The 23,530-nt window shown below is 44.9% G+C and overlaps 1 protein-coding gene across 1 annotated transcript in view; it reads right to left on the bottom strand.

Moving 5' to 3' along the window:
* The window catches only part of DPYS (dihydropyrimidinase), a 76,360-nt gene extending 65,424 nt beyond the window's left edge, over window positions 1-10,936 (bottom strand). The window contains exon 1 of the mRNA XM_025994838.2: window positions 10,582-10,936. Coding sequence (XP_025850623.1) covers window positions 10,582-10,842 — 261 coding nt within the window. The 5' untranslated portion in view covers window positions 10,843-10,936. The remainder of the gene's footprint in view (window positions 1-10,581) is intronic.
* Window positions 10,937-23,530: the final 12,594 nt, after the last annotated feature.

Below are 23,530 nucleotides of genomic sequence, written 5' to 3'. Positions count from 1 at the left end.
ACACTAGTGCTTCTTTACCTGCACACACCTACTGGCCCTGGAATAATCTCAATTCAGCAAACCAACTGGTCAGAACATCACATTTCTAGCCCTCCTCAGATATTTTAGTATCTGTTTAACTACTTTTACCATCAGACGCTTTTAGATTCACTACGCAGACATTCATCAGGCTTTACCTAACATTTGAGGAATGAAAAGAGTGAACGTTCAGCAGGGAGGGAGAGCCAGTAAAGGGTGAACATTTCTCTCATATTTCTGAGTGAACCTGAATTGTTTCCTTTGTTTTTACTGTTGATTGACTTCACTCCACTTTTATTTGTCAGATAGCCAAACAAAATGTATTTACCTTATCTAATCTTGGCTCATAAATCAATTCTTTCAGCTCCTAATTACTTTGGCTGTTCTCCCTTGAAAACTTTCCAATTTATCTAAAGCCTTCTTTTGGGTGGAGGAGAACATGTGCTGTATCAGATGCAAATGTGGTTGAACATAAACTGAGATAAACTCCAAAGAACAGCCGGGTCACAGTGTTATATAACACAAGGTTCTATTTAAGAATGCATTAGGTTGTAATTCATTATAGAAAGCATCTCGAACATTGTCTTCCTTTTGACGGTGTCACCAAATTTTCATTTCTAAGTTCATCTTGGAACAACTGACTTTGTCTCATTAAAATCAGTCATAGGACCTGCTCAATCAACCCAAATAAAGCAGAAGGGAATCCAAGAGGACATCTGAGCCTCAGGGAGAAACCCCTGGCCGGACTCTCAGCTTTCTCATAGTCACTGAGACTTATGAAAACCAACTTTATGACCCCAATTTATGTTCCAATTCCGAAACACCTTCGGCTTTGTAAGGTCCTTGAGTCTATACTGCCTGTCTCCTTGGGTCCTTGAGTCTGAAATATTAGCCACACCATCATTAATCCAACTGTGCAAGCCAGACTGAGGAGACTCCTTGACATTTATCTCTTTTTCTTGACATCCTCAGAGCCAACCCATTGGGAAGCCCAGCTTTCGACCCAACCCTACAAATTCCATGAATCTCTTTCCTTCCTGTGTTCTCACCTCTGCTGCCCAGTACTATCTACATCTCCCAATTGAACTAGAGCAGTAGTCTCTTCACTGTCACCTTGTCGCCAGCCATGCTTGCCACTGCCAATCTTATATTGACTTCCCTTTGCCCTTAGGATGGAAAAAAAGACAATTATTACACATAAGGCTGAACTTTAGCTGACTCCTCTGCTTGCTCTTGGGTCACCTGCCTCCAACCCACTCGTCCCACTCCAGTGACACCATTCCTCCCTCTCCTTGGAGAGCTCTGAGCTCCTTTCTACCTTAGAGAAAGACATTACTCCTGCTCTTCCCTCCCCAGCCCCTCTTCTACTTGATCCAGTGACTATAACCCTGGTTGCACACCAGCATTGTCTAGGGAAATGTATCCCATCCCTCTGAGATCCTCATTGGGTGGATGTAGTTTCACCTCTGTATGCCCCATGCCCATTACAGTGCCTGGTATATAAATATTCTTTAAATGTTTAAGGGAGAGTTTATAAAGAAAACCACAGTCCTAAGATGGGTTCACTTATGGTAGGCCAAGTCACCAAACCAGCTTAAAACCTAACCTAACTGCAGTTTAAGTCTCCCTCAGAAATGTAGTCAAGAACTTTTTGGTCAGCACCAGTGAGGTAATCTGTCACACTCACCCTCTCCCAAATAACTTCCTTCCCCACACTCCTTTCTATAAAAACTTTCCATTTTGTAGACACCTTGGAGCTTCTTTCTACTTGCCAGATGGCATGCTGCCTGATTTAGGAATCGCTTAATAAAACCAATTAGATCTTCAAATTTACTCAGCTGAATTTTTGTTCTTGAACAGGAGAAAGGAATAGAGGGATCAATGTATTTCTTCCAATAGCTGGGAGATGGAATAATTTTGATGGTTCACTTTAACAATAGCAAAATGGGAAAGCAGTGTTAAGTTGCATGTTAATCTGACATTTCTTTAAAATATTGCTAGACCTACCCATGTAGTTTCCTGGTTCCTTCTGTGAAAGTGTTAATGCAGAATGTAGACCCTGAGAGCATATGAAAGCTAAATGCTCAGTTGTGTCCAAAGCCTATCAATTAATCAGTGTTAACTAGGATTGTTAATACAACAGATTGGAATCTATATTTGCCTCAAATGATTTCTTGTGTGTGTGTGTGTTCTTAAGATTTTTATTTATTTGAGAGATAGAAGAATAAAAAACACACAAGCAGGGGGAGTGTAGAGGGAGTGGGAAAAGGAGTAGATTCCCCCCGCAGAGCAGAGGCACAACACTGGGGCTCTATCCCAGGACCTTGGGATCACGACCTGAGCCAAAGGCAGACACTTAACTGACTGAGCCACCCAGGGACCATTGATTTTTTGTGTTTTTGTTTGTTTTGTTTTTAAAGATTACACTTTGTTTTACCTTAAACTAACTTTTAAGGTCTTTGTTTTTATGTGTAAACAGACTCTCAGGGTTTGGGAATGCATGATTACCATGATAACAACTTCTCTATTAGATGTAATGAAACATAACTGAAGAAGCGTCCTCCCTCAATTTGTGACTTGACATGTGATAAGAAGAGCACAAAGTGGAAGTGAGCAGTAGACTCTGGGTAAGTGCTCACTTATCAGCCAAATAGCTTGCTCAGAAACATACCTTGTGATGCAGCAAGCCATCAGGACTGGCAACCTCACAAAAGGAAAAGAGAACAAAAACCACCATGGTTCTCATCTCTCTTAGCCCAACCACAGTGCCTGCCACTTAATGGGTTACCAAGAAATATTTGTTGACTGAAATAATAGAACCTAACCATTAACTTGAAAAATCCTTATTTAGGATTGTTCCATATTAGATGGCAGTGACAGGGCCCAGAGGAGGCCACTGTGCCGTAAAAATATATTTTTTAAAGATTTTATTTATTTATGAGAGACACAGAGACACAGGCAGAGGGAGAAGGAAGCAGGCTCCATGCAGGGAGCCTGACATGGGACTCGATCCCAGGACTCCATGATCACACCCTGGGCCATCCCAGGACTCCATGATCACACTCTGGGCCGAAGGCAGGTGCTAAACCGCTGAGCCACCCAGACGTCCCATAAAAACCATCTTGAACTGAAGGCATTTAAGAATAGGTGTTTGTGTGTGTGTGTGTGTGGGGGGGTGAACTCCCTTATCTGCCTAAAAGCAAAGACTCTCAAAAGAATTCAACTGTAATAAATCCCCTTCTAGGAAGTTTCACCACCAGGAAAGATTGTCTCTTAACACCTGAGACTGGAAACCTGTACCACACCTCAAGACACCCTGTCACAAACTATCAGATCTCCCACCAATTCTCTTAAGAGTCCTTCTGTCTTCCTAAAAGCCACTTGTCTTCCCATAAGTGCCCTTTCTAATCCTCTTCTCTTATTAGGGTCATTTATTTTCCCATACATGCCCTTCTCCCCCTTCCTTTCCCCTGTTAAGGTGGGTTTATTACCCAAAATTTTAATTAACCCTTGAGTCACATTTTTTCTTTGAACTCACAAGTGCATGACAATTTTAAAGACCTGTCTTTTCACTTGTTAATATGTCTTTTGTTGGTTAATTTGCATGCCTCAGTAACTAAACCTAAGAGGTTACAAGAAAAAGTTTTTCTTTCCAACAATAGCATCAGGGAAACCTTGATTTCTACACTACCTTTGTTGAACATTAAAAACATCTAATCCAGGCAAATGAGGAAGGAAACAAGCAGTGCCATTTAAAGGCATGGAGAACTCAAGTACCAAAACTGGGGGAAGACAAGTCCTAGATTCTGTAAAGTTCGGGGAAGGAATTCCTAACACACAACACCCTCAGTAGGGCCCTATTTAACATCAAGTGGTTTCAAATTAATCTTTGAGATTTTTTTTTCTTCCTCTGATTAGTTCCAAGATTAACTCTGTAATCAGTAAAGAGCTACTCAAGGAAATCATAGAATTATAAACTCTTAGAGCTGGAACATGCAAACTAATAGCACAATACGAATATTCAAATCTCAGCTTCACCAGCAATGAAAGAAATTCTTGTTTAAGAACATTAAGAAATTCTGTTTTTCCTACTAAATTGGCATTGATTTTTTTAAGGCAGCAGCTACAATTAGCTAGGATTCAGTGAAATGGGAATTAGAATGTATTGCTCGCGGAGCACAAACTGAAGAGCCATCTGAATATATGTATTAAATTCCTTCAAGACTGATCCAATAATCTTTGGTCTAGCCATTTCACTCCGGGGGGGGGGGGGGGGGGTGATTTCTAAATCCATTATCAAAAATCTGTGAGATGATTTATGTTCCAACCTTGTTACAGAAGCAAAAATAAAAACCCCTGGAAACCACCAAAATGTCCACCACTGAGAAGATGGGAGGGAGCTATTAACAGTTTGTGAAACAGAATGAAAAATGAGGCGCGGGGCGGGGGGGGGGGGGGGGGGGGGTACTTGGAAGGAAAGATAAATCTGGTTTGGAAAATGCTGAATACAGAATGCTTGTGGGATATCCAGGCTGTGAAATCCTCAGGCAGAAATAGAAGCCTGAGGCACAGAGACACCAAGACCAGAGAGAAAGCTCTGAGACTCAGCCTCTGCAAGGATAACAGAGCCATGGAAATCACGTTCTCCAATGATAGTCAAGGTCCCGTGGAAATATGTGATGAATAAGGCTGTCTCTGAAGAGTATGCAAAATTTAGTAGAAAATGTTTATATGCCCCCCCCAAAGAAAAGCATGAAGACACAGGAAGCAAAATGTTAAAATTATAGGTGACTTAAATATTATTTTTCTTTACACTCAACTATATTTTCCTCTTTTAAAAAAAAGAAAACTAATATATATTGAGCATCTATAATGGTCTAGCATTTTCCCAAGGTCTGGATAATGAGTAACATATTGTTTTTATTACTTCCAACAATTTTTTAAAATTAAAGTTGTTCTTCTAACCGATGCATCATTAGACAAACAAGGAAATGTTAATAACCCTGATATAAGAAGTGACTTGCCCAAGGTCACACAGTCAGCCCAAACAGCCTCAGAAGCCCAGCCCTGAGCTCCTGCAAGCAACAGAAAAGGGGATTTGGCTTGCAAACAAGTTTCCTGAAGCACAGTTCTCCTACAAGGTGAAGAAATTCTATAAATACACCACAAACGCACGCTTAATCACATACCTTCCACTGCCTTATTATAAGTAATCATCTTGATGGCACTTTACCAAAAAGTTCCAGAGCAAAGTATAATTTCCTTTCTTGATAATTTTGAAAGCTTTTTGTCTTAACACAAAAAAGTGTTCTGCGTGTTTTCCCAATTAAAAAAAAAAAAGATCCTTCCACCAGTTACTGATGCTGCCAGATTTTTAATGTGAATCCACCTACTCCAAGCTGCATATATGTCTGAATATCAATATATAAATATTTGAAAACTAGCCAAGCTTTTGTAATTTACTCTCTTATCATAGAATGTAGTAAAGCAAAGTCATAATTCCTTCAACTTTACCTAATTCACAATATCCACTTGAATAAAAAATCCCATTGTTTTTCCTCATGGATATATATATATTTTTTAATAAATCAATCAGTTTATTTTTTTTTATTATTATTTTTTTTTATGATAGTCACAGAGAGAGCGAGAGAGAGAGGCAGAGACACAGGCAGAGGGAGAAGCAGGCTCCATGCACCGGGAGCCTGACGTGGGATTCGATCCCGGGTCTCCAGGATCGCGCCCTGGGCCAAAGGCAGGCGCCAAACCGCTGCGCCACCCAGGGATCCCTCTCATGGATATTGAATTATAGGAAGACCACTGTACATGTAGTATAGACCAACAAGATGAAATATGATTTCTTTAAAGCAGAACATTACTTCTATTAGTTACATCAGATAGAAAGCTTTTACCTGTAATTAAGTAAATCAATTATAAGCTTTAACTCAACTCTGCCATAAATTAGATTGACAAAACATGTAACCTTTGGTTGACCTATATTTCGTTTTTTAAATTGGGCCACATCCCAATCTGGTGATCAATAAACAGGATACCACAAACAGGATCCCTCCTATGTGTCAGACATTATAAATGATCAGCCTTGTGCATGCAGAAAGCAAACATTTGGAGCCCATCTCCTGAAAGCATCATATATCATTTTTCCTTTATAGCTTTCTGTACGTAAGGTACCCATTTCTGTATGGCCATAAAGTGCATGTACAAATGCCTCAAAAACCTAATGCCTGAGATGTGTATTTATTTTGATAACCTCTAGCTTTGGGAAGGTGAAGGACTACAGTGTTTCTCAAGGATGACTGCTCTATTTTGCAACTTACCCAGCATTTTCACTGCATCATCTGCCACTAGGACAAATCTAAAACATCACGTTTTCCCAATAGTTTCAGAAAGGAAGAGAGCCTAGTAGGTAAGAGCCCTAGCAATGGCAGGCACTAAGGAATTTGAAGAGCCCCATGGTCACTTACTGGTGTCTGACCTTAGGCAAGTGACTCAAATTTCAGTTTCTTCAATGGCAGAAGGAGATAATGGCACCCAAGATTGTTGGCAGATGATGCACAGTTTCGCACAGTGCCTGGCACACAGTGAGTGCTTAATAAAATAAATGTTACTTCAATACTATTAATACTATTGTTTTCAATATAATATACAGCACCAGCAGCATCTACAAAAGACTTCTTTGTTTCTTTTTCCCCCCAAAACCAGAAACTCCAACATTGCCTTGGGAATTATTCTGAAGACTACAAAAGAGGACGAGGTGATTCCATAATGTTCTCCTTTCAGAACTCAAGCCGATACTTTAATGCTCTTTAATGCTCGTGTTTATCTATATTTACCCATCTGGTTCCCTTTTATGGAGTCTCCTCTGTTTCTGGGGGCAGGAGAGGTTATCTCCTGGGATCCAACCAATTCTGAAGTAGACTTTTGTAACTTAGTGTCTTTGGGAGTACTGTTTAATGTTCAACAGGAATTTAGCCTTTGCTAAATCTTTGACCTGAACATCTCTGACCATATTGCTTAATTAAGACCATCCTGTCTAATTAAGATACTAAGGTCATGAAGAACGTGGTTTTTGTTTGTTTGTTTGTTTGTTTAATAGTTGGACAACGTTTAAGTATAGAAACATCTAGAGAATCAGCTGGTGGGTAAGTTCTTTCAGATGTTGATGACTGTAGTACCATAGTATGCTCCAAAGATCTGCCTTCTCATATAGAACTGTAAATCTCTCCATGTTTAGGAATACCCAAATGTCCAAAGAAAAACAGACAGAAGACTAAGAACCACCTTCCAGGGCCTTATAGCATGCATGCACCGATAATCTTGAGAAAGATAAGGAATGTTCTTCCTTTATTTTTGTTTAATAAATTTTTAAAAATTATTTATTTATTTATTCAGCAGAGACACAGGCAGAGGGAGAAGCAGGCTCCATGCAGGGAGCCCGACGTGGGACTCGATTCCGGGTCCCCAGGATCACGCCCTGGGCTGAAGGCGGCGCTAAACCGCTGAGCCACCCGGGCAGCCCAATGTTCCTCCTTTAGAGCCTTCCAACTCTGCTTCCTGGCTGCATCTCTAGAACCGTGATAGAAAAAGGAAGATGATGAGGGGAAATGATGCTAGTGGGCCTGGCAACTGCTGGTCATAAGGAGCGACTTTGCACCTGGCAAACAAGGGTGTCAATGGAATGCCCTGCCATCAGCAAAGCACTTTGTTAATGATGAGCCTGTGATATGAGAAAGTGTGTGTACAGTAACTGAAAGCACCAGGTTACAAAAGTTCATATACAGGTATCACACACACATACACACACACACACACTCGTACATACTTGCATAATATGATCTCAGTTATGTAAAATAAAGCATACTAGAAAGCATAAAAGCAATACACCAACACAGAGATTGTAATATATTTTTCCTACTTTCCTAATATCTTTTTCTCCAATTTTGTACAATCATGTATTGCTTTTATATCTGAGAATTTTATTTAAAACGTAAAAAATCAGTTCATTAAATTTCAGGAAATTTTCCTTGTTAACTAAAGATCAAAATGGATATTCAATTTTCACAACAGATAATGGTATGTTCTACAAAAAACTTTGACCACTGCCCTGATGATAAAAGTTAATAATTAGTAACTCAGAGTAGGCTTTCCAACTATTGAATTGAGCAGCCCACCCCAGCTCTCTCTCTCTCTCTCTTTCTCTCTCTGGGTCAAATTGTTCTTTTTTCTATCAAACGTTCTAGTCAATCATACATGACTGGGAAATGTGGAGGGGTGTGTGTGTGTAGAGAATAAAACCATTTGCGAGAAGTTAGTAAGGTAAACGAACTACCGTCCAGACTGCTTGGAAAGCCTGCACAACCAATACCCGGACTAAGTAAACCGATCCGTTTCACACACGAGGGTTTAGGCCTTAAAGATATCAATACTTTGACTCTGGAAAGAGCCTTTTTTTTTTTTTTTCTTCTGCAGCGCCAAAAAGCAAGTCTCAAGGAGGGTGAGGGCTTGGCGTTAGCCAAAATGCTGAATGCGGTTTTAACTTTATGGAGCTGTGAGGCAGCCTGGTTCATCTCTAGATCTCGTTTTCAGGAGCTTTGGAGATCCTGGGCCTTTGTGTCTAGAGAAACCCACGCCTCGGCCACCTGGGTTGGCGGCCTGACACGCCTGCGCCATAGGCTAATATATGCAGGTGCCCCAGCAGCGAGAATCAGGTCCCTACTGGATGTCTCCTGGGCAAGCGGGTTAGGAAGAGGTGGGGCCAGGCAAAGCAGGGGAGACTCGTAACTCTGGGAAACAAAGGCTTGCGGAAGGGGAGGTGGGTGGGGGACGGGGGATGGGCCCCGGGGCTGATGCTAGGCATGCCGGCCAACTGGATTGAATTTAAGTCCCATCCTGGAATATTTCTCTTCTAAGTTCTTGTCAGGGCCGCGTCTTTTCTCCTGCAGGGTGGAGGCAGCGAAGCTGAGCACCTCCCAGCCCTGCCCGGACATGTCAGCAGGCAGCACAGGCCGCGGGCTGGGGACAGGGCAGTAACTCCCGGGTGAATGGATTTTTCATTTGGTTTTGGCCGGAGATGGAGCGCGGGGAGAGATGGCTGGGGGCGCCCGCTAAACCAACGGGCTCTGCAGGTGCCACGGAAGCGCCGCGGGCCTCCACAGAATAGGGCCGCGACGGGGCGCGGAGGGCGCGGAGGGGGCGGAGGGGCCGGAGGGCGCGGAGGAGCGGAGGGGCCGGAGGGTGCGGAGGGGGCGGAGGGGGCGGAGGGCGCGGAGGGCGCGGAGGGGGCGGAGGGGGCGGAGGGCGCGGAGGGCGCGGAGGGGGCGGAGGGGGCGGAGGGCGCGGAGGGCGCGGAGGGGCGCAGGGCGGGGAGGGGGCGGAGGGGCCGGAGGGCGCGGAGGGCGCGGAGGGGGCGGAGGGGCCGGAGGGCGCGGAGGGCGCGGAGGGGGCGGAGGGGGCGGAGGGCGCGGAGGGCGCGGAGGGGGCGGAGGGGCCGGAGGGCGCGGGGGCGCGGAGAGCGCGGAGGGGGCGGAGGGGCGCAGGGCGCGGAGGGCGCGGAGGGCGCGGAGGGGGCGGAGGGGCCGGAGGGCGCGAGGGCGCGGGGGCGCGGAGGGGGCGGAGGGGCCTGAGGGGCCGGAGGGCGCGGAGGGGCCGGAGGGCGCGGAGGGGGCGGAGGGCGCGGAGGGCGCGGAGGGGCGGAGGGCCGCAGGGCGGGGAGGGGGCGGAGGGCCGCAGGGCGCGGAGGGCGCGGAGGGGCGGAGGGCCGCAGGGCGGGGAGGGGGCGCAGGGGGCGGAGGGGCGGAGGGCGCGGAGGGCGCGGAGGGGGCGGAGGGGGCGGAGGGGCCGGAGGGGGCGGAGGGGCCGGAGGGCGCGGAGGGGGCGGAGGGGGCGGAGGGGCGGAGGGCGCGGAGGGCCGCAGGGCGGGGAGGGGGCGCAGGGGGCGGAGGGGCGGAGGGGCCGGAGGGCGCGGAGGGGGCGGAGGGCGCGGAGGGCGCGGAGGGCGCGGAGGGCGCGGAGGGGCGGAGGGCGCGGAGGGGGCGGAGGGCCGCAGGGCGGGGAGGGGGCGCAGGGGGCGGAGGGGCGGAGGGCGCGGAGGGGGCGGAGGGGCCGGAGGGGCCGGAGGGGCCGGAGGGGGCGGAGGGGCCGGAGGGCGCGGAGGGCGCGGAGGGGGCGGAGGGGGCGGAGGGGCGGAGGGCGCGGAGGGCCGCAGGGCGGGGAGGGGGCGCAGGGGGCGGAGGGGCGGAGGGGCCGGAGGGCGCGGAGGGGGCGGAGGGCGCGGAGGGCGCGGAGGGGCGGAGGGCGCGGAGGGCGCGGAGGGGCGGAGGGCCGCAGGGCGGGGAGGGGGCGCAGGGGGCGGAGGGGCGGAGGGCGCGGAGGGGCGGAGGGCGCGGAGTACACGGGGCTGGGCGGCCGCGGGCTCAACTCGCCCAGTCACCAACGGGAGGGGCGGAGGGCGCCTGGTCGACCTCGGCCGGGGCGCCTGCGACGGTCGCCGGGCTGCGCTGGGGCAGCGGGGCAGGCGCGGAGCCGTCGGAGGGGCGGCGGGGCGGGTACCTGGGTGCCCTGGAGGAAGTCGTCCACGGAGCGCGAGCCCATGAAGGGGAACTGCATGTGCGTGTGCGTGTCGATGCCCCCGGGCAGGACCAGCTTGCCCGTGGCGTCGAGGACCCGCAGGCCGGCGGCGCCCCCGGGGGGCAGCAGGTGGCGCCCGAGCGCCCGCACCACGCCGTCCTCCACCAGCACGTCGGCCGCCTGCGAGAGGTCGGCGTTGACCACGCGGCCCCCGCGGATCAGGAGCCGCGACGGCGCCGCCATGGCGGGGCGGGGGGGTGTTGCGCGGCGGCCTGGTTCGCGGCCCGGAGGGTGGCCCCTGGACTCCGGCTCCGGCTCTGGTCCCGGCCCCGGCTCCCGCCCCGCGCGCCCCGCGGGCTTATCCCTGCGCGCGGGCGGCTCCACCCCAGGGCCGGGCGGGGGCGGGGGCGGGGGCGGGCTCCGCTCCCTCCGCAGGCCGCCGTCCCCCCAGCCCAGCCCGGGGTCCCGTCCCCGGAAGGGAAGGTCTTGATTAAAGGCACTTTGGGGAGAGAAATCCGCCTCGTCCCTTCCCCCGAAGAGGAACGTGTCTCCAGGACACGCGCACCCGCGACAGGGAGCGCGACGGGCCCTGGCACGCGCCTCTACCCGGCGCCCTGGGGGAGCGAATCTCACGCACACTCACGCACACATAGATGCACACACACTCACGCTCACACACGCACACTCACGCACACTCACGCACTCGCACACACACTCACGCTCACACACGCACACTCACGCACACACACACGCACTCGCACACACACGCACACTCACGCACACTCACACACTCACGCTCACACACGCACACTCACGCACACACACACGCACTCGCACACACACGCTCACACACGCACACTCACGCACACACACGCACACTCACGCACACTCGCACACACACTCGCACACACACACACACACTCGCACACACGCTCCCGAGGCCGGCGGACACACGGGAACTCCGGGGTGGGGTGTTCAACACGTTTGAAGCTAAAGGGGTTTGGTAGCTATTCTCCAGATTTTAATGATGCAATACAGACTAGCAAGGTTCTCCTGAGAAACCGCAGATGATGTAATTCTAAAGATCTGAGTATTTCCTCAGGTTTTTTTTTTTTTCAAAACTAGCTTAGGGATCTTCAACTAAATCTTTCACCTTCTTGGCCCTCGGTTTTCTCCTATATAAAGCTGAGATCATACTTGTTTTCCCCTTCCAGACTTGCCTCGAGAAGCAGATGCAATGATGAATGTGACTGTACCTTACAACATGGGAAATACCATACAAACTTAGGTAACAGGGACGCCTGGCTCGGTGTTGAGCGTCTGCCTTGGGCTCAGGCGGTGATACCAGGGTCCCGGGATCAAGTCTCCCATCCGGCTCCCTGCGTGGAGCCTGCTTCTCCCTCTGCGTGTCTCTGCCTCTCTTTCTTTGTCTCTCATGAATAAGTAAATAAAATCTAAAAAAGAAAAAAAAAAGCAACAGCAAAAAAACCCCCTTATTTGACAAATACTGGCTTTGTAAGGACTGACCATGGGGGAAGGTGATAGAGGGATAAGTGACATAAATGACATTCTTGTCCTCAAGGAGCCAAAAGCCAATGGTTACACACAGACATTTCAATATATGGCAAAATATATACAACAGAAAATTCTACCTTTGAGAGAGGATAAAGATAGGAGTTTAGAGGAAAGGGAAGGTAGACTTTGTCTTGAAGAAAATTAGATATAGAAGATTCACCAAGAGGTATTTGAACCAGGACATAGAGGGCACAGGCACAAAGAGATGAGGGGTGGGAAGAGGGGTGACATCTAGGTCGTGGGAACAGAGTATGTAAAGGCTTGGGGAGGTGATGGCAGGTCAAGTGTGAGAGAGCTAGACAACCACAGACCACCCCTCACCCTACAGGGGGGGAGGAGGACAAGAAAACCAAAGAGAGGAGGTCAGAGAGAACGGGGATGAGGAAGCGCCGTGTGAGGGAGGCCAGCAGTACAGAATTTCAAGAAGGCTACGGGATCGAATGCTGGGGAAGGGTTGAGAGTGTGGTAGACACCTGCTCTTCCAGCACCTCATCTTGTCCTTATTCTGATAACAGTCAGTGGAGTTTCTTTGGCAGGAAATCCTCCAACCACCAGGAAGCCCTCACAGTGATGGGGTGCGGGGATGGGTATGTGTCCCCAAACCGACTGATTGATTGTGCCCAATGAGAGCAGATTCTAAGACTTTTGTTAGGTAGAGCAGATGGGGAGCTTGTTCCTTCCTGCTGTACTTGAACCTGGAAGTGTTCTGGGAGCCATTAAGTGAACAGAGCCAACACAGAGGACGTGAAAGAGAGATGGCGAGAAGCTGAGTTCTCACGTTGTTGGAGCTTCTGGAACCATCCATGCCTCAAGTCCCCTCCTCTACACTTGGCGCTGTTTGTGGGAGCTGGTTTACTTTGGTTCTTCTGTCACTTTCAACAGTCAACTGACAGAGGCTGGGAAGATACCTTTGAGTTTGGAGATGAGGCAGTCACATGTGACCTCAGGGGTGACATTTTCAATAATGGAATGCAGGGTATTGCCACATTTCCTCAGCTCTCAGATTACACACATCAAAGTGATTAAAAAGTAGAAAGCCTCAATAATTTCAAGTTCCAGATTTGGCCATCAAGCCAGAAACAAGAAACCCAAGAAAGTTATACAATTATTATCAAAAGGTTGTTGTGTAAGGTGAAAGGAGTAATTATAAATGTAATGAAACTCCGACAGGGTGTTCAAATAACACACCCACCCTAGGAAAATAAGATGAGATGTCCGGGTGGTTGCAACATCCTTCCTAAAACTGTCCAGGGGAATGATTTCAAAGGTTTCTTTATTTTGGATACTGAAATGCCCTGCCACACAACACAAAACAAACTTCCCACGTTTCATTTACTCAAACTTTTATCAGAAAAGGGGGGAGGGAGAAGGGGGGGGTGACTCACGGAGATTCACTGATGGCAACATGAGAGAGAGTGGGGAGGTTTAAGGAGAAGTGTTAGCTCACAGCAAGAGTCATCCCCCTTTCTGGCCATCAGTGTCCCGCAGGAGGAGCCTGGACAATCATGCTCCTTGAAGGAAGCATGTTCTCAGAATAGGCCTGCCTCTCCTGGCTTTGTCCTGTTCACCCACCTCCTTACAGATGTCTACAGTGAACAAGGATTTGGGAGACAGAGCTATGTCAGTGGGAAGCAACACTGTCATTTGCATTCTTCTTGCTGGGAAAGAATCAGGCTGATTGACCCACAGAACACAGTGCAGGTATGTGGGCAACGCTGAAGAAAGAACAGGACAGTGCTGGGCGTCTCCAGAAGGCATGGCCCAGCTGGGGCCTGCGGGAAGCCCCAGTTCCCTGTCCCACCTGGGATCCAAGTCTGTGGCAGGGCAATGAGGTTATACTTGAATCAGCAATCAAAGCATTGAGTAGGCAGCGTGGACAGGTCAAAATTGAAGAAAATCCAATGAGGAATCAGATTTAGGAGTCTAATCCTGGCTCTGACGCCAACTTCTGGTGTGAGCTTGGTGGAATTGCTTACTTACCCTCAGGGCCTCAGTCTCTTCAACTGAAAAACAAGGAGTTAGGTTACCAGGAGCTTGTTAGACCCTCCCTCTGTGCTTTTAGAGTTTTGTGAATCTGTGAACAGGGAAAGAAGCTCATTCAGAGAGTGCCCTGCATAGCCCTAGAGTTCACCTAATGAGCTGGAAACCAAGTAGGACTTGCCCTGAGATTTAGGACTATTTTATTTCTGGTCTCTCCACTGAAGCAGAGGGGCTCTGCTTGGAAAGGGTGCCACATACGGAGTGTGACACCCGCGGTCATCAGGGGACGATGCTGCTAGGACTGATCTCGAAGTCTGTGTGCTGATGAGCAGGGTCGACTTTTTAAATTTTTTATATTTTTTTATTATCACTGCTTAGCAATGGCATGTGTGGCAGGTGGGAACCGTCCCCAGACTCTGGAGGGCCAGAGAGAGAGAGAGAGAGAGAGAGAGCGCGAGCGAGCTGGTCATTGCACAGCCCCAGAGGGCACTCCTCCCGGGAGCACAAGCCCTGGGCAGAAGAAGATAGTTGCCCTGAATAACAATACCAGTGTCTGCAGCTCAGATTTATTGAACACTTACATCAAGTCAGGACTTGGCCAAATACTTTACATGCCTTATTTTACTTCATTCCCACAACAACTCTTTGAATTGAGTACTAGTTTTTTTCCTTTAATTGATGAGCCTTTAGAGGTTAAATTTTTTGCCCAAGGTCACATAGCGGTAAATATTGGAGGTAAGCCACTCTGGGACCTGTAATTTACCTGTAATGTGATTCCCGATTCCAAAGCCAGGTTCAGATCCCGCCTGCACAGGGGCCTCAGGTGACATAAATGGATAAACGATGATCCAGGAATGAAATCCTACCTTTTAAAGTGGGGAGCTCAATGTAGGGCTTGAACTTAAAGCCCTGAGATCAAGACCTGAGATCCTGACCTAAGCTGAAATCAAGGGGCAGACGCTTAACCAACTGAGCCACCCAGGCGCCCCTCAAGGAAAATACTTTTTTAATGTTTTTATCTCCTATGCAGTCTGGTACTACGTGGTTTTTGTTTGCTTATTTTTTGTTACAATATTCTGATGCTAAGCTGGCAGTTTTAGGCACACTCTGGACAAACTGGCTCTGGCAGCGCTTCTTCGTTTCCTATGGCCATGGTAACAAAGCACCGCAGACCTGGCAGCTTGAAAGAACACAGATTTATTCCTTTTTTGGTCGGGGAGCCAGAAATCCAAAATCAGTTTCACTGGACTGCAAACTATGGGCAGTGCTATTCCTTCTGGGGCCTCAAGGGGAGGATTTGCTTCCTAGCCTCCCCAACTTTGGGCAGTGCCAGTATTCATTGGTTGTAGCCTCATCACTCCAATCTTTGGCTCCATGATTACAATTGGCTTCTCTTCTGTGCCAGATCTTCCTCAGTCTCCCCCTTATAAAGCACTGTGATTATAGTCAGGGCCCACCTAGGTAACCCAGGATAATCTCACTTTCAACTTGGATACAAAGTGAGCTGCAGAATATCTGCAGAAGAGTTTACCTACTTTCATTCTGAAAGTCAACTTCATCAAGAGTTTCCCTACTTTTCATTATGAAAGTCATATATATATATATATATATATATATTGGAATATTACTCAGCCATCAAAAATGAAATCTTGCCATTTGCAATGACGTGGATGGAGCTAGAGGTTATTATGCTAAGTGATATAAGTCAGAGAAAGACAAATAAAATATGATTTCACACATATGTGAAATTTAAGAAAGTAACCAGATGAACATAGGGGAAGGAGAAAAAAAAGGAGAGATTGAAACAAGCTGTAGGAGACTTTTTTTTTTTTTTTTTGAGACTCTTAATGATAGAGAACAAACTGAGGGTTGATGGGGGAGGTGGGTAGGGGATGGGCTAGATGGGTGATGGGCACTAAGGAAGAACTTGTGATGAACACTGGTGTTATACATATGTGATGAATCACTGAATTCTACTCCAAAAACCAATATTGTACCATATGTTAACTAAAATTTAAATTAAGAAATAACAAATAATAATACAAAGTAAATGTCATCTTCAACTTAGTGGCACTCTTCCTGTGGCCTACCTCTAAAGCAAACCCCCGGGTGCTATGGGAGCCCTCCCAACACTGTATAAAGTTATGCAGACACAACCGTGTTGAGACTGATGCTGCAGACATGGAAGGAATCAATGTAGATGCGAGATGCTCATGCGAGAGCATGAGCTACAGAAACAGCAGGCCGGGTGCTGCCCCTCTTACATACCTGATCCCACCTAGGCCCACACCCTTGGCAGCAGAGCTTTCTGACCTCTGCACCGTCTATGTCATCTCGTTTTATACTTTTATTTCCTCATATAAGGTGATGGCGTTGTATAGCTTCCTTCCTCATTAAAAATGTTGCTCATCTTAAATACTTCCTAGGAGAAAATGACTCTTTTGCTGGATGAGATACTTTGTATTAGACATGACAAACACCATGAAAATATTGTGGTAGGTCAAGGATAATACCTAACTACCCATCTGTTACGTAACTGTGTATGTAGGGGATTTCTGGAAGGCCTATGACCTTCCGGAAAATGAAAACTGCACATATTTATCGGTGTAATCAAAGACCTCTCGATGGCACATAAGGAGAGCTCACTGACTTCGCATTTGCCTTGTCAATATCACAGTACAGGATTCTTTGCAGGAACTTTTTATTTTTATTTTTTTAATGATTATTTATTTGTTTATTCATGAGAGACACAGAAAGAGAGGCAGAGACACAGGCAGAGGGAGAAGCAGGCTCCATGCAGGGAGCCCAAAGTGGGACTTGGTTCCCTGACCCCTGACTGCAGGATCACAGCCTGAGCCAAAGGCAGACGCTCAACTGCTGAGCCACATAGGCGTCCCTGCAGGAACTTTTTAGCATTTGGTCCATTTAATCAGATTACAGTTAAAAGTTTCTTTTAGATTTCTTTGGAGCTCCAAACTTACTTTTTGATTCACACATTTGCCTTCAAGGAAGTTCATTTGAGTGATGTAAAAAACAAGTAACCAACTAATTGTGTTGCAAAATAAATAACTATAAATGTGAAAATAAACCACTAGATGGCTTCTTGAAAAGGCCAACTTTTCCTTTGGTTTGTTAGCAACTTGTATAAGTAACAGATAAGCCACTCCCCATGACCTTGTATTTCTACTTATATATAGTTATTATCCTTCCTCCAAAGTTGGAAAGGAAAAGAAATAGTTTCTTTGTTCCCTTGAATATGACAATGCATAATTTTGCAGACATGTTAATAAACAAGCGTAATTTCATATTATAAAATTATGACTTTCTAGATTTACAAAATATATTCTTCACATTAAACAAAGTTTTTACATTATGACTTCAAGAGCATATAAATTGAGCAAATAAAGTTCCTTCACAAATATTTATGGAATAATTAATTGTTGACTTTGATTCACTAGGCCTGGGCTCAGGCCCTTATATATGTTCTCTCATTAGAGTATTTTTATCAACCCTGAAAGAAACTTGTATATATTAGAAGTCACCAATCCTAACTCCCCCCACCTCCCATTTCCTAGCTTCAGGCAACTAATCTTTTTGTCACTATAGATTTCAAGACATTTCATCTAAATAAGGGTCATGATTTGTGGTCCTTTGTGACTGACTGCTTTCACTTAGCATAATGGTTTCAAGTTTGTTCATATTGTAGACTGTTTTTCCACTTCATTCCTTTTTATTGCCAAGTAATATTTCTTTTCTTGATATATCACACTTTTACCCATTTGTCAAATGATATACATTTGGGTTATTTCTACTTTTTGATTATTATGAATAATGATACTACAAACATTGACATACAAGTTTTTATGTGACATATGTTTTCATTCCTTTGGGTATATACCTAGGAGCAGGACTGCAGGGTCATATGGTAGCTCTATATTTAACTTTTGAAGTACTACCAAACTGCTCTCCAGAGCGGCTGCACCATCTTATATTCCCACCAGTGATGCATAAGGGTTTCAATTTCTCTCTATTCTTGCCAACACTTGTTATTCCTGTTCTGTTCGATTGTAGCCATCCTAGATTGTGAAGTGGTTATTTTTAAATCTTTTTGTTATTTTTAATAAAGCAAATATGGTTCCATATATAACAGAAATCCTTACTATGTGACTGTCATAAAACCTTAAATATAAAGTAAAATTTCTCCACTATTCTCTTTGTGAAAATACAGTAAGGAATTAGTTCATATCTCAAGAGCTACACTCCTTCCAATATCAATAACAAAGGCATTTATTGATGCTGCTGCTGTTTCAGAGGACAGTACCTACTATAGAGGTATGTTCTGAGGATTAGAAATGACATATGGAAGGCATCTAGTACTGTGGTTGGTACTCAGGAAGTACTCAATACATGGATGTTTATTTTCACTCCAAATCAAGAAAATGGTTACAAAGAATCATTTTGCACAGTTGGCTAACAATTCTCATGGCAACTCATGAGCTATAGAAATGGAAATTATATTGTATGGTGAAATCTCAATAAAAAACAGCAATAATGCAAATCCAGCCAAAGGAAACAAATAAGAACACAATGAGGTTAAAACTCATACAATGCACAATAACCAACACAAAGTCTATGTTTAAGTCAAGCTTTGAAAAACTAAATCTAAAAGCCAAACTAGATAAGAAATTTCTATGTTCTTTGAAATCAGAGCTTGGAAGAGAAAATAGAAATATATATGATCCTATCGTAGTGAGGTTGAAAAATTATTTTTATGTTGCTTATTACCATAGTTTCTGGATAGAAATAACTTCCCAGAAAGTCTGATATTTATACTAGCTCAACATGTTACTACGTCCATAGCATGTGACATCTTTCCCATTCAGAGCTCTATGGAAATTCTTCATTTTGGCCTTTGTAAAATAAAATAGTTGTGCCAAGATACCATTTTTCATTGAGATACAAGCATTAAGTTGTCGTGTAATCAAGAAAACAGGCCAATGGCTGCTGTAGGAAACCTGCTCTTTCAGGAAGCGTTACTAATATAATTTACCTACTATGTCCACATGGTGGAGGGGAGATTTTAAAAAAAGATTGTTTTAATTTGGAAAATGAATCTGCACTGTTGACAATTAAATTTTAATCTCTTACGCTCTAGGAAAGGCTTCTGCATAGGCCCTTTTCCTTCTTTTTCTTTTGTTTAATCCTTATAACCCTTAAGGGTAGGTGTTATCTCATGTTCCAGATGAGCCAAGAAGGCTTGGTGGGATCAAGTGATTTACTCAGTTATAAAACTCTTCAGTGGCACAGTCAGGATTCAAACTGTGATGTGTCTAATTCCAAAGCCCTTGCTTTTCCAGCTCACTGTATTTGTCCTTAGTGAAGCTTCCATGTCACTTTTGGAAACTATTAAGCTTCTTTGGGTTTGAACCTCCCTCTGATACATGGGAAGCTACTGATATCTATCTTTACTTGAAATCACTCTTAGTAAATTTTTTTCAAAATACATTTATTTCAGTATCAATAAATCATGTGTGCTGTAGATTAGCCTGGGGTGACTTGATTCTATGATGTTCCAGGACTGGTTTCCAAATTTATTAATCCTGAAAAGCTTTTGTTCAAATGAAATCTTAGTTATAAACAGTTACTTTGGGGGTGTGTCTGGGTGGTTCAGTGGTTGAGTGTCTGCCTTTGGCCCAGGTCATGAAGCCCCAGGGTCCTGGGATCGAGTCCCACATACCCATGGGGAGCCTGCTTCTCCTTCTCCCTCTGCCTGTGTCTCTGTCTCTCTCTGTGTCTCATGAATAAATAAAATCTTAAAAAAAAAGTTACTTTGGCAGAGAACAGGGTCTGCTGTTTATTGGTAACTCGACCATCAACCATAGCAATGCATATTGAGCACTTACACTGCATTTAACCATCCCTGTTCTAACTTGTGTATAGTATCTCATTTAATCACCCAGTTATTACTCCCAACTTAAGAACCAGTTGACAAGTTAGGAATGTATTACTTTGGCTAACTGAGACACTTACTACAGGTACTTCATGTAACTGGCTGTCAAGGTAGCCAAGTCAAGGCTTGTACAGTTGTTCCAAGATATGAGGCTATTCCTCTTCCTTTTCCCACATCTTTAAAATGAGGCTCCTCTGCTGCTGCATATTGGGTATGCAGCCAGCAGTATTTGCTACAACGAAGGAACTAAGTGATTTGAAAATCACTATGTTCTAGGAGTCCCATAATCCCTAACTCCAGATTCAATCACTAAGGTAATTGCCTTGGCAGAATTCTCTGTCTCCTCCATCTTGGAAATTCCTTCAACTCATCTCAAGAGAGGTGTAGTAGTTTCTTCTCCCTTTTCTTGCTCTCGTTTTGACTTTTATTTTGGGTTGCAATTCACTTCTACGATTCCAGGGTAAGTGGCTGTACTCAGAAGCATTCAGGGTAAGCACACTTTCATGATCTTTAGAAACTACAACTCTTCCAGGATGTTTCACACGCAATTTCTCAGTTAATTCAAGCTTCAGAGATGTTCTCGAACAGAAAATAATAGCAAACACACAGTGGTTGCCATAAGCTAGGTACTGCTCTAAGAGCTTTATATATATTAATTTATTTAATCCACCACCAGCCCTATTAGCTCCATTTACAGATGAAGAACTGAAGTGTGGAGTGATTAAGTGGCTTGCTAGAGATCACATGTAATAAGAAGCAGGGGAGGATTAAAATCCAGGTGCTCTGGCTTTTACCTACCATGCCACCTTTAACAAATTTTAAAATATTTTATAGGTGATAACTTATGTTGAAATAGAGGCTATTTTAAATATAGCTGAAAAATAACTTTTATCAACTGCCTACTTAAATTTGTATTGTTTTACCTTTGTATTTGTAATCAACATAAACACAACTGACTTACTTGACACGAAGAGCTGTGTTGATTTGATATCCTTGTGGCAACTGAGCTTCTTGCTGGAACTGTAAGTTTTTCTTATTCATTGGCAAGTTAGTATTCCTATGTATCAGGTACTGTGCTGTGTAGATTAGATGCCACAAATTCTTTGCTATGTTCATTAGTGAGAGTGGAGTCTATTACTATTTCTTTTGGATCTGGGTTGGCTTCAGTGATTTGACTGACAGGAGGTAATATCCTGGGCCTTTTGAGACGAGGTTATGAGAAGCTTCTGTAGGTGCTTTGAACACTCATTCTTGGATCCCAGTTCCCATATTGCAAGGAAACCTAAGCAGCCCTTGAAGAGGTACCCATGGAGAGGATCCAAGTTCCTGGCTGAGCTCCCAGCCAATAGCCAGCAGATTTGTCAATCATAGAGGTGAACTCTTTTGGGAGTATGTTCTGCAGCTCCAGTGGATGCCAAAAACAGGATGAGCCAATTCCACAGAGCACTGCCCAAGTTATTGATTTGTGAGCAAACTGAATACCTGTGGTTGCTTTAAGCATAACGTTTGGGAGAAGTTTGTTACACAGCAATAGATGACCAGAACATTGCAAAGGCTTTTACAAATGTTATCTTAGCTTATTTCTCACAATAATTTTAGGAGGTAGCAATTATTATCCTTATTTTAAAACAAGGACGCTGAGGCTCAGTGAGTTTGCATAATAATCTAGTTGTTAGCTCCAATTTGAAGTGTTTTTCTTCTTTACTGATATTCATTTTATTTTTTTAATTTTTTTTTTTGATATTCATTTTATGATTCATCTCATTCACAAGACAACTGTTGGGTCAGACAATCTTAGATTTGTCCTTATGGCTGCATCCTTGGGTAGACAGAAGTAATATATTTATATACTATTTATATTACATAGGACTGTGAGCTCCAAAGATACATATAGATGACTTGGCAAATGGTGGGCACTCAGCAATGGGTAAATATGTGCTTTAAGAATTCTTTCCAGGGCAGCCCAGGTGGCTCAGTGGTTTTTTTTTTTTTTTTTATGATAGTCACAGAGAGAGAGAGAGAGAGAGGCAGAGACACAGGCGGAGGGAGAAGCAGGCTCCATGCACCGGGAGCCTGATGTGGGATTCGATCCTGGGTCTCCAGGATCGCGCCCTGGGCCAAAGGCAGGCGCCAAACCGCTGCGCCACCCAGGGATCCCGGCTCAGTGGTTTAGCGCTGCCTTCAGCCCAGGGTGATCCTGGAGACCCGGGTTCAAGTCCCACATCAGGCTCCCTGCATGGAGCCTGCTTCTCCCTCTGCCTGTGTCTCTGCCTCTCTCTGTGTCTCTCATGAATAAATAAATAAAATCTTAAAAAAAAAGAAAAAGAATTCTTTCCTACAATGAAAAAGCAGCTGGTGGTAAAGGACCCTTAGAAATTGTCTTTGTTAGTGTGAACATGGGTTATACTCATTTAGATCAGGTAGGTGTCAAAATATGTCAAAAGAATGACCTTTTTAAAAAAATCCATAATATCACGTAATAGTTAGTATGTATGCTTATATATGGTTTATAAGATACAAAGTTGAATACATTCTTGATTAGTCATGTTACTTTCTTTTAAAAAAAATTTACTTGTTACTTCCTTTTTAAAGATTCCTTCCAGTTCTAAAATCCTCTGAATTTTACTCTGCCTCATTCTACTTTGAAATGTTGAATACCTTAGAAAAAAATGTTATCAGCCAATGTCCAACCAATGTCAATATCCACCTGCAACTTGTAGCTTGTACGCTATTTCTGAACAAGGATGCAGTTATTCTGAGAATCAACCTTTCTCTCTACTGCCTGCTTCTATTAATTTTTAAACAGTGTGAGTAAAACAGGTCCTATGAAGTTGTCATCTTCTCCCTTTAAGTTCAGGAGTAAAGGTGTGAAGGAACAAGAGGGCAGCTAGAAAAGAGGAACAGTAAGGTAAACTCTTGTAAACATCATTGGGTTTGTCAATGAATACCTAGCAAATGAATGTACAGTACTTTTTCTTTGTCCATTTATCTCCAGCTTAACAGTGGAGGATGGTGTTAAGCAGCAGAAGAAACTAAAACCTCAAGAGCTTGTAGGAAGACTCCCCTTCATCGTGTGCTTATGTTCTCAGTCCTAGCTGATGACATGAGCTCAGGCAGGGTTGGGACCCACAGCACCCTAACGTAGCTTCTTTGGTTTCTAGTCTCTTCCAAACTAATCTGGCAGACTAAGGGCAAAGTACTACGGAGAAGATCTAAATAATATAATAAATCTGAGTAATATCTATCAAAATCTGTATCCTGCAAACAGAGAATATACTTTTAAAAAGTGTTCCTGGAACATTTATAAAATTGAAAAAGGACAATAAATTCCTCAAATCTCCCCGAATAATATTCACAACATTTTCTCATCTTGGTGCTGTAAAAATAAATTTTTTTTAAATAAAAATTAATATAAGAATCAGAAAA

The sequence above is a fragment of the Vulpes vulpes genome, chromosome 13 (assembly GCF_048418805.1).
Source record: "Vulpes vulpes isolate BD-2025 chromosome 13, VulVul3, whole genome shotgun sequence".
NCBI classification, from domain to species: domain Eukaryota; kingdom Metazoa; phylum Chordata; class Mammalia; order Carnivora; family Canidae; genus Vulpes; species Vulpes vulpes.
Note: the sequence above shows the minus strand (reverse complement) of the source record. Positions and strands in the feature narration are given on the sequence as shown.